We start from the raw sequence: 13,803 nt of genomic DNA, 5'->3' as shown, positions 1-13,803 counted from the left end.
ATATCTCTAGCATTTTTATATAGAGATTTTACAATTGCAACTGCAACTGAGCAATGACATTTTGCTGTCCTGTTGTATGATTTTGTCCCATCCTTCAAGACAGCCCATTAACACAGACATCAATTTGACTCTGTTACTACCTCAGCCGCTTCTACATAAAAATGAGGCATACCAGTCAAGCATTAGACAGGCTGTGTAAAAGGTCTTGAAAATACCTAGCTACTGTATCTGTGGCTCAGTATTGATTGCATCAGTTTCTGTTCTACCTGTTTTGTCGAGGTGTCTTGTGCTGCAAGTGTTTTTTGAGTGTCTGGCCATAGAACTCCTTGAGAACCCGTGTATGGAGGTGAATGGACTGAAAAGAAGTGAATCACTTTCCAAAAATTCAAAGTTGATCAGAGACAAGGAATTACATGAAGCAAATAATCTCAAAATATCCATAAAACCACCTTTTAAATGTCTCAAACGGAACCGACTGCATAAGGGCAATCTAAAGTATCTTCCTGTAACCACAATTCATCAAAACATGATTCAATTTATATTGCTACACATAATGGTAATGCAGTCCTCATATGCTGAACTGTGAATGAGCCAGAGGTGTTTCATAGGCCAGGAGTCATTCTCATTCGAGGCCAGCCAACGAGTGAGCATCAGGCAATGAGTGAGGTCCCTTTCGCCATGTTTAAAGCTTTGTTGGATTATTCACACCGACTCCTCTCTTTCAAATTTGTCATTCAGAAGAGCACTTACAGGCAGCTTCCTCTGCCTTCAAGTGCCCGCCTTCCAACCACAATTCTGTTCAAATAAGTTTTAAAAGGTAGCGTATCAAGTGTAGACTGTGCTTGTACATACAATAGATTATTGTTGTTATGACCTCACTGTATAGACACATTTATTCATTTACTCTGGTTTAAAAGCAGCTGTCACATTACTCCTCTTCTTGCTCTTTGCAACACTTTCCCTGAACACTGCTTCAGAGAAGCTTTTTTCATATAAGTGGAATATTCTACCAGCGTGAAGAAAAAATGTTATACAGATGAGTCTGAATTTTACTTGTCTGTTGTCTTTTATATTTTCCCAGAGTGCTTGTTTCAGAAGAGTTGGAAACCCCCCCTCATACCATAGCATCAGGACTGGGGGACAGGCAGGAGGAAAGGTATTAAGGTGAGTTATTGTCTGTTTCACTGTAAATGGTAAATGGACTGTACTTATATAGTGCTTTTCTAGTCTTCTGACCACTCAAAGCACTACATGTCACATTCACTCACACATACACACACTGATGGCAAAGGCCTAAGTGGCAATCTCCAATCAGTATATGTACATTCATACTCGGTGGCTATGCCCTCAGGAGCAATTTAGGGTTCAATGTCTTGCCCAAGGACACTGTGAGTTGAAGGAAATTCTTAATTCCTGCATATATACAGTTAAGGTCAAAATTATCAGCCCCCCCAATGAAGTTTTTTTCAGAAATTTCCCAAGTGCTGTTAAACAGATCAATGATTTTTTAACACAGCTTTTCCAAACATCCTAGTTTTGTTTTGGATGCTTACATTATTTTACTTTGCATACAAGGGTCAAAATTATTAGCCCCCCTGATGCTAATAGTCAATTGTGTATCCTTTTTGCTGGACACATCTCCTGAGGAATCCCAGCCCATTCTTCTTTGGCAAATCTTTCAAGCTCCTCCAGATTTGATGGTCTTCTGGCATGGACCCTGGTCTTCAGTTCACTCCACAGATTTTCAATTGGATTCAAGTCAGGGCTTTGTGCAGGCCAGTCAATAACGTTCACTTTGGTTTTCTGGAGGTAGTTCTTCACCAGGAGCGACGTATGTTTTGGGTCATTGTCATGTCGGAAGACAAAGCGACGACCCAGACTCAGTTTTGCTGCTGACTGCTTGAGCTTTTCTTTCAAAATCTTCACATATCCTTCTTTCTTCATTATTCTTTCAACCTTGACGAGATTCCCAGTTCCTGATGCACTGAAGCATCCCCACAGCATGATACTCCCACCACCGTGTTTATCTGTGGGGACAGTGTTCTTTGGGTTATACGCCTCTCCCTTCTTTCTCCAAACATAAGCAACGTCTCTATGAAAAGTTTGGTCTCATCTGACTAAAGAACACGCCTCCAGTATGCATAATCTTTCTGCAGATTGTCCTTAGCATACTTGAGTCTGGCTTGAAGGTGTCTCTTCTGAAGAGGTGGAGTTTTTCTTGGCCTTCTTGATGATACTTCTCACTCCACTTCTTGACACTTGGAAACGCTGTGTTAACTTTGTATATCCTTCTCCTCCTTTTTAAGCATCAACAATTCTTTTTCTCAAGTCTAAACTGAGTTCTTTTGTTTTTGGCATGATACTTTCTCAAGTGACGGCTCAAACCCTTAATGAGGTTTTTATACTGTGTGTAAAGTGTAGTAGAACCCTCAGTTTTAACTTGATTGATTGATTGATTGATTGATTGATTGATTGATTACAAGCTGTGAGCATTACAAAGTTAAATCACATGATTGCACAACAGTGGTTTGTGCTTTGGCTCAAGAAAAAGGTCAGTTTTTAAGGGGGCTAATAATTTTGACCCAGGTAGTTTTTGGTTTTTGTTCATAGGGGGGCTAATAGTTTTGACCTTAACTGTATCTCTTTTAAAGAAACAACAAATGTGCCTGTGGTGCATATTGTATTACAGATCACTGATTTTTTTGGTTCACTATAATATTTGTAATATTTTATAACTGTTTGTTAAACGAAGCAAGCCAGACCATCAGCAAGAAGCACGGCTATTCAGTTCTTTACACCTGTCACTGGGTCCGGCCCAGATGAAGTTGCGCACTGACCCGAAGAACCTATCTTACTGCTTACCCTGTGAGTCGTGTTCTAGCAAGTTAAAAAGAAGCAGGAGATCTTTCTTTTGGGAATACTACACATGGATTGAAAAAGAGAAAAGATGAGCATTAAAGTGATAATTATAGATATTATCTTTATACTGTATCTTGCTGTTGGCTCATTGATATAAAGACAGATGTTTGAGAGTTACTTGGGAATGTTAAGCACCAAACATGAATAACTTTATTGCTATGAATCCTACAATAATAGTATTTAAAAGAAGTTGCATCTTTCCCCAACTTGCTTTCAAAATAAATTCACAGATCTTTACAAAATGAGGTGTACCACTTTTGTCTACAGGGGCCGCCAACATCCACATGACATGAAAGGTTTTTACAACTGCTCTAAGCTGTAAAATCATTTCAAACTAGGTATACTGAATGAATTTGTTATGATTACTTTTCATTTTTATGTTTGTGTAACACACAATTAAACTGTTATACCGCATAGAGTTCCCCATGTTCCTTTCAAAGGCCAAGCACAAACGGAATGTAATCAGGAAAACACAGCATGCTCTGTTTCTGCTTGGAGGGTGTGCTCTTAAAAGTAGGTCCTGCTTTTATCTCAACCTATCTGCTGTGAGGTTCATAGGTCACTGCTGTCTCCTGTTTATAAACACTGTCTTGTGAAGAGCCGTGAAGTAGGCTTGTAACCACACTTAATGACTGCAGCCTTCACTGTGAACGCTATCATTTGCTCCTCGGCCAAATTAGATTTCACACACCATTCAATCAAGGGCTCACAGAGGTAAGTAGCCTTTCTTCCAGTTTCTTAAGGTTATTATGAATGAGAGAGAAATCAGTGGTTAGTTATTGACTATAATTGGCATGGTTTTAGAATATTTGCTTTAGGCCCTTTAAAGGTGAAGAATTGAAACACTTGGTTGTTCACCTGGAGGAGTTGTTATAAATGTGAATGAGTTGGATCTTTTTTTTGGGCTGTTTTTAACTGTAGTTTGTCCTTTCATTAGCAGTTAAAATCCGTATTAACATTTTCCAAGAGAATGAACCATTAAAAAAAATACCATTACTGCTTACTTACTTTAAAATGGGTAATAGATGCTTCTTTTACAACAGTTATTGATCTTGCCGTTACGGGGAATAGGAAGTCAAGACAATCTTAAAGTCTTTAGCTGATAAGCAGTTGATGTTGTCTGCTCGATGATTAAAGCTTTGAAGAATTAACAAGGGCTTTGTTTAAGTCAAGTTGAATGTTTCTTAATTGTGTTCTCTGTAACATGTTTTAGAGGGATGGAAACAAACTGTTTTAATTTTTTTTAAATAGATCATTTTAGATTTGAAGATTGTTGTTTTTTTTCAGTCATTCCAATCCAAAAAAACAGTAACAGTAGCCCATTGTAAGTCTATTCACCATTATGCTCTGTTTTCTAAAGGGTCTCTTGTGTCATGTTATCTAAGTTATTTTTGACATGTTGTGGATCCTCTTCTCTGACTTTTTGTTTTGCAATTCCTTTGCTTCTTGTGGGTATACAAAAATAAATCAGTGTAGTTATACTGCGCTCTTTGTTGTTGTTGTTGTTCTGACAAGCTTACAGTGTGCGATCGGTTTTTGCTAGCCTTGACAACTGTGCGGAGATCTATCACCGTCTATATTTTTAACATTTACCCCGGTTTGTGTTGTCTACTGAACACAAATCTATTCTCTCAAGATGTGCATGCTGTAAATCTTGTATAAACTTTGCTAACAAGCTGGCTGCCAAAGTACTCTGTGTTTGTGCGTGTTTGTCTCTGGTGTGTGCCATTTAACCATTATCCAGCAGTATTCCTCATCTGACCTCTGTTTACTCCGCTACACCCCCAGCCCCGCCCCCACCACTCACGCATCGACAACACACAGGCTTTACAAGAGATCTTATGAGAATCATTTGACTAGAATGATATTGCTGCTTCAGGCTTTTCAGGGCGGGGGAAACAAGCAATTTGTTGGACAATACTCAGAAGAGAGTTTATTGTGCTCTAGAATGTCCCTGATTGTGTTATGCTTAGCTAAAAGTAGCAGCTTAGGTTGTTTGAATGATGTGATTATGTATGATGTGCAGGCCTATTATCCTAATTTGTGTGTTCTTATAATTATACGTGAGCTATTGCTGACCCTGTTGTTTCACTCTAAGATGTGAAATGAGATGTGATGAGTCCATCTTTGCAAGGCAAGTCTGGTAGGGCTTTTTAAGAGCAATATTGATCACTGATTTAATGACAGGATTGTTAACCTGATCAGTGGTTCCTGTTCAGTTTTTTTCTAACATCGCTTCCTCAAAAGAGTCTTGGTTTAAGTTACCAGTTTGACTTATCTTTTATCCAGAATTAGTTCCATCAAAAAGTGTATTTGTAGTAGATTGGAGCATATTGTACAGTATATTGTTACATTTAGGAACTGTGCTTTTTTTTTTAGCTTTCACTCAGGTTCATAATAGAATTTAATTCAGATGATTAAATAGATCCATCTATCCATCAATTTTCTATTCTGCTGATCCTGTTCAGGGTCGCGGGGGGCTGGAGCCTATCCTAGCTGTCATTGGGCAAGGCACTCCCTGGACTGGTCGCCAATCAATCACAGGGTCGACACATAGAGACAGACAACCTGTCATTCACACCTACGGACAATTTTAGAGTCATCAATTAACCTAACAAGCATGTCTTTGGACTATGGGAGGAATCTGGAGTCCAAAATAAATCATATTATTTATTTAAAATAAACTAGTTAAATCCAAAAGGGCAACTGGACTTGGTTGAAGTTCTTGAAGATGTTTCACATCTGAAATGTCCGATCCCAAACCAACTCCAACCTGCCAAACCATAATCATTTAAAAGTAACACCGTCACCTGATACAGTTGCTCAAAATGGGACACTGAGGAAATCCATCACTTATAGTTGCAAAGTGAAATAAATTCTAATTCTGTGACTTTTCTGTTTTGGCAGGGGACCAGAAGTAAGGGGACAATGCGAGTCCACGTGCACACCAAGTTCTGTTTCCTGTGTGTGCTCACCTTCCTCTTCCATCCGTCCAACCGCTGCCATGGAGAAGGGCATAGCCACCAACACGGTGGACATCAACATGCCGACCACAACCATGTCCACAACGACCTGCAGATCTCTGAGGCTCCATATGTGAAAGGAGCCACTCCGCCTCCAGAGTCCAACAGTCCTCAAGGACACTCTCTAGAGGAGGAACAACGGTTTTACATCCAGCAGCTGTTCAGGCGTTACGGCAATAAAGACCGACTAGATTTCCAGGGATTTCAAAGTCTTCTGTTTAGCTTGGGTCTGGGAGAAGTAAATGTGGTAGGTCTGGATCATGATGGTCTGGGCCATGACCACGTAGCTCATCTAGACCTACGGGATTGGCAGAATTTGCTTCACACTCATTCAACCACCAAAAAAGACCATGGCAAGGGTCACGGGCACAGGCATGGTCATTCCCACCCACACACTGAGCAGGTTCCCACTGCTGCTACCAGTCCTGCTGCTGGTGCTCCTACTGCACATGACCATAAACATGATCACGACCATGATCATAATCATGGGCATGATGCTGAACATAATCCCGATCATGCCAAGGTAGAGGATAGGGACCATAAACATTCTGATGGACATGTGCAGGACACACATGACCATGACCGGGATCATGCACATGAAAAAGAGCACAAACATGATCATGTACATTCTAGCACCAAGGACCTGTCTTCGCAACCTCACAGCGATCACGGCCATAGCGATCACGACCACAGCGATCACGACCATAGCGATCACGACCGCAGCGATCACGACCGCAGCGATCACGACCACAGCGGTCACGACCACAGCGATCACGACCATAGCGATCACGACCACAGCGATCACGGCCATAGCGATCACGACCACAGCGATCACGACCATAGTGATCACGACCACAGCGATCACGACCGCAGCGATCACGGCCATAGCGATCACGACCACAGCGATCACGACCATAGTGATCACGACCACAGCGATCACGACCACAGCGATCACGACCACAGCGATCACGACCACAGCGGTCACGACCACAGCGATCATGACCACAGTGATCCCAACCATGATAACAATCACAGACATGAGCAGGTAGAGGTACAGTCAAACCAAAAGGACCTGTCTTCTCAACCTCGAAGTGATCAAGACCATAGCGATCACGACCATAGCAATCATGATCACAATGACCACGATCATAGCGATCACGATCACAGTGCTCACAACCATGACAAAGAACGCCAACGTGAGCAGGTACAGGTACAGTCTAACCATAAGGACCTGTCTTCTCAACCCCCTAGTAATCATGACCACAGCAGTCACGATCACAGCGGTCATGACCACAGTGATCACGATCACAGTGAAAACCATGAAAAGGAACGCAAACATGGGCAGGAACAGAAACTGTCTAACCATAAGGACCTGTCTACTCAACCTCACAGTGATCACGACCACAGCGATCATGATCACAATGATCATGACCACAGTGATCATAAACATGACCATGGTCATGTCCACGCAGTGCCGACAGGCACAGACACTCTACCAAACAACCAGGAGCAGCCACCATCCCAGGTCCCTCAGGATCCACATCCCTCTCCTGCCACCACAGAGAGCCTCACAAAGAGGCCAAGAAAGCCAATCAGGGCCAGAGGACAGCTTGGTCAAAACAAAACCCCTACACCTTCTTTGTCTGATGACCATGGCCATCAACATGAAGACAGTCATGAACATGATCATGACCACGATCACGGTCATGACAACGATCACAGTCATGACCATGACCATCAACATGAACACAGCCATGACCATGATCACGGCCACGGTCACAGCCATTCTCATAAAGGCAAGAGAGAAGCACCCGGAGGGCGTGCACACCCCACTCTGCCTGGTCCCGCCTTGTCTGGCGAAATATCTCATCAGCATGAGGAGGTAGGACTGGTTAGAACACCCGTATCGTAGCTACCAGATAATTCTTAGAAATACTCAGGGGTTTTACACTACTGTATTTTCTTTGTATTACTAACCTGTTGCCATTTATTCTGAATGATGTCTTTGGTTTCATCACTAATGAAGAATTTACAGGGTCTTAAATGAATACAAACACTGAGTCACTGGTACCTCACAGAGGAGATAAGGAAACACCTTTATCCTTGACGATTATTTACTGAAAAACTTGCTTTTATACATTTTTCAAGTGAAGAGGGCTGAGTATTTGATATCCAAAGGACATATTGTTGCTGGATTTACATGGGTGAATTATTCCAGGAGTAGGAAGTAGGAGGAGTTTTCACAATTCTGTGTTATTATTTCAGTTGTTACATTTTCATGGCTAAATTATACTGCAACATCTTCTTATCTTTCCAGTGTTTGAACCTGACTCAGCTCCTCACCTACTATGGCCTGAATCCAGAATCGCTCATCTCCCCAAGCCAGTTCACCTACCTGTGTCCTGCCCTGCTCTACCAGATAGATAGTCGTGTCTGTATCCGCCATTACCCCCAGAAGGAGCAGGAAGCTCTGGAGAGTTCTGGTAAGTGCCAAGTATTTTATCGATCCAGTCCTTTTTCACCTTGAAAGACTTGTAATTTAAACAAACAATAAATTAAGCTGAGTGTCAACCAGTCTGAAGACCTGTAGACCTCACTCAGGGTTTTACTCTTAACCCAGATAAGGTGTTAATAATGTCAGTTAGGTTGTTGTATTGGAAATTCTTATTTCTCTGTTTTTCTGCAAGACAGTGAGAATATGAAGGGCGGGGAAAATGGTGCCTATTCTCATATTGCTTACTATCATGTTAGGGGTTAAAGGTTTGGCCAAAGTGCAGTGAGAAACAAGCATGTTTCTGCATACCTATCAGGCCTGGCATCTTAAGTAGTACCTTCTCTGTGTTGTTGTGCCTGGTTTTGTTTGTTTCATGCCCTTTTAAACATAGTAGAAACCCTGTAGCTGCCTCAGCTGACTGGCTGAAACTAGTTTTTAAACATTTTACAAGACCAAAAGCTTCTTCCAGAGCAAATAAATAAAAACGTTTTGCTAAGATATGGAAAACAGTTCCATTCTCTCACTGATATTTGTGTCAGACAGGCTCACAACTTATTACACAAAATGACTAGAGTAAGAGTGGCTTTTAACTGCTAGTACATGTCCACGTTTGTGTCAACTTTCACCCATCAATTATGTTTTTTCAGCAGCTCATTGTTTTGTGGTTGGAATTAATAGTAAAGTGATATAATCATGAATGCAAGTGTACCTCGGACAGTGACTTTATCTTGAAAAACAAGCCCCAGAGGTTGGAAAAAAGAAAATAAAACTCCTCTGTTCCACTGAAACAATGGGATGGATTTACCCAACATAGTTATAGAGTTACTTGTATAGTGATAATAATTTGGTCTGTAAAGCTTTATCTTATCTAACTACACTGTTTATCATGTGATGCTATCAGGATGTACAGCTGTAAAACCCAGAGCTCCTCTCTTGAGGAGGAGTTGCAGGCCTCTTGAATAGAATGTTTATTTGAACTAATCATGCTGTATATATAGTGATGATAATTCAGGTGAACCAGATATTGTCGCCCTATTCCCCTGGGTATGCCCACCATTGTCTGCGCCACCTTCTCTAATTTTCAATAAACGATAGGGCAGTTTTCTCCTTCATTTACATACACAGCAGCAGTGAACACTCAACAGAGCATAACTTGAACACTGACTTTGGTTATAGAAACTTGACTTTCAGTAACCTGATTTGTAAAGTAATTTGAGATCACAGCCGAGACCAAATGAACAGGCCTTGGCTGAATAATCTTAAGTGTCTTGTAACAACACTTCATTGACTTTTGAAGAAAGCATAACATCCACTGACGACTTAAAAAAGAAAGCCGGCTTGGAGAGAGTTTGCTTAGAGAATTAGCTTGTTGTACAGTCACGTAAAACTCGCACTTATTATGAGACCCTACAGTCTTATAATAAGACCTTCCTGTTCGATGTTTGCAGTGCTCTTTGATTATTTCAACTGTTTGCCAAGTATGCAACCACACTGCCTCAGATTAATCTCAGTGCAATCATGCCTGTTTAACCTTTATTTATACTCATAAAGGGTTTTAAGGAAAATGTGCTTCCTATTAATATTTTTTTCACGTCTATAAACTGCAAAGTGTAACCACTTTTGCCACTTTGCAGCTCCACAGGGGCAGCCTGTGACCACATTTCTATTTCCTTTATGTCATTTCAAGTTAACTGCAGTTAAATGCATCCAACCACAAATGTTAGCGTAAACAGTAAAAACAGAAACCTGCAACTGTGAACATGCTCTTAATCCGTTAAACTTCTAAAGCCTCTACATTATTGAAAGACTGTTTATGCTCATTACTGACAGTCAGCCAGATGAAAAAGATGTTTGGTAATTTTAGATTTTATTATGGATGCAGCGACCTGATTAATTTTGTCAATCAATCACAAGTCCCAGTGAGCAAATGCATAAGTAATGTCCATCAGCAGGAGTTGAGATGTAATAAGAGAGCTAAACATGAGGCGGAAAAGTCAGCCTGGCATGTGTGTCGTGGCTCAATCAGGAAAGGAACATTTTTGCACATTGACTGGGATAAGTCTGAATATAGATCACATCAGGTTGTTCAACACGAATCGCCTCCAATGATCGTGTTGGATGCTTTGTGTCTGTGACAGTGTATGCCCCTCTTTTCAAAAAACTAGTTTCCATGGCAGCAAACGAGTAGTCCTCTCATGTGCTTTTAAAATTGCAAAAAATGACTGTTTGGACTCTTCTAATAGATCCATCAAACTCATCTTGAAAATGGCTTTTTTTTTTTTTCCAACGTTGCCTCTTTCAGTTTGTTTTCCAAATCCTTTAGTTAATTATACACAGAGAGAAAACTGAGAAAGAGACTGCAAGATCAGCTATAAAGGATGAAGGTCATTGTTAAGCCCTGCTCTGGGACTTCACAGTGTTTCAAAGTTTATGAGTATTCAAATCGTAAAATCACAGTGTTTAAAGTTAACGAGTTACAGGTCGTGATCTGAAGCTCATAAAGCCATAAAAGCTTGCTACAAATCAGACCAGGACCAGTAATCACAGCTTGTCCACACAGAACTAGCTACTCATTAGTTGTACTGTGTGTGTAATAGTGGGTCAAACGTGTATATCTGTACAATGCAACAAAATGCTTTGTGAACCACGTCTGATAGTAAAAATCCGATTTTCCTGCATTTATGCCAAGTGCACTTCTTTGTATCGTGTGGAGTGTAAATGGATTTTAGTTTTTATAACAAAGTAGGCAAGAAGTTTTGGAGCTGTCACTGTAAACAACTTGGCAAGTATGGGGTCAAAAGATGTTCTGCACAACCTTAATACATTTCTAATTAGAGGTAGAAAGTTATGACAAAAAGATAATTGTAGCTACTAAAGTTAAAGCTGTCAAAGCAGCAGGAACGTCCAACCGTGAGATTGGAGGAATTCCCTAACTGTATGCCCTCTTAAACCTTTAATCATTAAACACACACTCCCCTCACAAGATACCTATATCACACGTGCCTCAGGCCTCAGTGTGCCGCCACTGAAAACAGTCGTAAAAATGGTAATGACAACGAAGAAGATAGAACGAACAAGTCAAAAGGGCAGGGATGGCTCCTCATTAGTGCAAAACTAGAGGCGCTAGATTGTCTGCAGCGGTGCACCAAGACTCAACCATAGGCATCGCCGCACGCCGCGAAGCTACCTCTCATTTACCACCCGCCAGCATCCATGGGGGAGCACAGAAAATTTGCAGTTGCTTCCTTCTGGTCCCCACTCCCCTCTCTTTTTGTGTTGTGCCAATTAGGAGAGCCTAAGCGACACCCTGGGCCATTTTTCTAAGCCATGGCTCACAGGAGACGCGTAATTGGAGAGAAGACACAGACCGGTGGGTCTCCTTCTCCTCTCTTCTGTTCCTGTATAACTGCCTTCTATCGCCCCACCCCAATCCCCCCGCACACCTCCACGTCTTCACACACACACACACACACACGCACACCAAAAAAAGAAGCTACAACTGCATAAGGGTAATGAGCTAGAGAAGTAGACGAGCTTCGTGAGTGTGAAGGACCTGCAGTGATGAACTGTTCGGCTGATACACAGTTGCCTCTCAGGGTTACACGATGTTCCGCCTGATGTGACAAATAAGAAAGCAGTCAGCTGTAGAGCCGTTACTTTTGTAAGGCACAAAAAAGGGCGGTAACAATAAAACGAAAAAGTGAGGGTTATTAAGGACATTTTCAGTTCTGATGAGAAAATGTTGAGTGTGTTTGTCCAGTTTGTCCTTCCTTATAAAAGGCTCTCTCCACAATACGTCCAGTTTATGATTGTCACATGGGTGGGAGACTGATGGGTCTGTCTTATTGCCCTACACATGAGCTGACAGCATTCTTTTGCTTTTATGGAAAAATATACCTGTCAGAGGTGTCTCTTGGGCAACTATAAATACTGTGACTCAAAGTATGCTGTTTAAAGCTGCAGTTTCCAATATAAATGCACAAAACAAGATTTAAAAGTGTCACTTCATAGTAAAACAGTAAAGATCACAAATGTTGTTGCTTTAAAAGCACACACAAATATCGTCCACTTTAGATGTCAGGCAATACTGCAAATAAAATATAATGCATATCCTGCTTGGAACTGGTCCTCAGCAAGTACACAATAAGTAGGCTTCAGTGAGCTGTCAGCAAAATACTGTAGCCTACCTTATAAATACACGAGTCCCGAAGGAGTGCAGTGCTCAATTTTGGCCTGAACACTGGTTTCACTTCTTAGTCAAGCTGTCTTGAGCCTTTAAAGCAAGCTTCAAAGACACACACTCTCTTCCCCAGCAAGTAAATGCATCACAAACAGACAGGTGGCAGAATAGAAGAAAAGCATGAATAATGAGTGGAGAATAAACTAATGTAGATGCTTCCACACAGGACGTGTGGGCTCACTGAATGTTGAAGGAGTGAATCGTACAGTATACTAAGGGCTCCACTCAGGTTAACACTTACATGAGACTTAAAGCGATAAACACCAACATCAAAACACCAAATGCCTAAGATTTTAAAATGTTATACCCTCAGGCAATCTCTGATCCCATTGGCTATAATATGACAACAATATAGCCTCTGGGGACACCTGTGAACATGCTGGGGCATGTAGCTGGCGCTTAGTGATAAACGACTTTAGGGATGCACCGATACCGACACCAGAATCGTGTATCGGGCAGTATAGGAGCTTAAGTACTCATACTCAGTACTTGCATTAGCCTCCCATTAGTTAAGCTGGTAGGCAGAGAAGGAGCACACCTCACAGACAGCACTAACATGTCCTCTCACGGCCAAACTGAAGATAACAGAGTGTAACATTAAGGCAAACTAACTTACATATTCATGGATGCACACACGATAGAGCCAGTCGGCGATCACTGATGTCTCCGTAGTAAGTGCAGTAAACAAATCCGGGCATGTTACCCTCACTGCCGTGTTTCGGGGGGATGCGCTGTGTAGTGCTGCGTTCAGGTGCGCTCAGAAATAGGAGGGTTCATCACATGACCTTTTTTACACTGTATGTGGTATGTTGTGTTATACTGAAATCCACTGAATGTGTTACAGGTTACACGAAAGTAAAATGTGTTGCATGTTTGTTTGTCAAGTAAAACAAAGTTGAGTGTTAAAACGTCAGCAACAGTTGCATCATTCTGTCGATTTACTTTGTTACAGTCAGAAAGTGAGGACCATCTGATAAAAATGAAACATGCTTTTAAAGTCATTATGAGAACTGTTATGATATTATTAAGTACTCATATTGGTACTCGGTATCGGCAAGTACCTAAATGTAAGTACTTGTACTTGTACTTGGTATGAAAAAAAGTGGTATCGGTGCATCCCTAAATGA

The 13,803-nt window shown here is 41.3% G+C and overlaps 1 protein-coding gene across 1 annotated transcript in view; it reads left to right on the top strand.

Annotated features, from left to right (window-relative positions):
• Positions 1-13,803, top strand: part of LOC138592071 (zinc transporter ZIP10-like) — a 33,600-nt gene that overhangs the window by 8,094 nt on the left and 11,703 nt on the right. The window contains 4 exon segments of the mRNA XM_069662687.1: positions 1,082-1,164; positions 5,827-6,808; positions 6,959-7,824; positions 8,260-8,425. Coding sequence (XP_069518788.1) covers positions 5,848-6,808; positions 6,959-7,824; positions 8,260-8,425 — 1,993 coding nt within the window. The 5' untranslated portion in view covers positions 1,082-1,164; positions 5,827-5,847.

Source organism: Semicossyphus pulcher, unplaced genomic scaffold, assembly GCF_022749685.1.
Source record: "Semicossyphus pulcher isolate SPU_LCO1_2020_fin unplaced genomic scaffold, fSemPul1.0.p SCAF_15, whole genome shotgun sequence".
Classification (NCBI taxonomy): Eukaryota; Metazoa; Chordata; class Actinopteri; order Labriformes; family Labridae; genus Semicossyphus; species Semicossyphus pulcher.
Note: the sequence above shows the minus strand (reverse complement) of the source record. Positions and strands in the feature narration are given on the sequence as shown.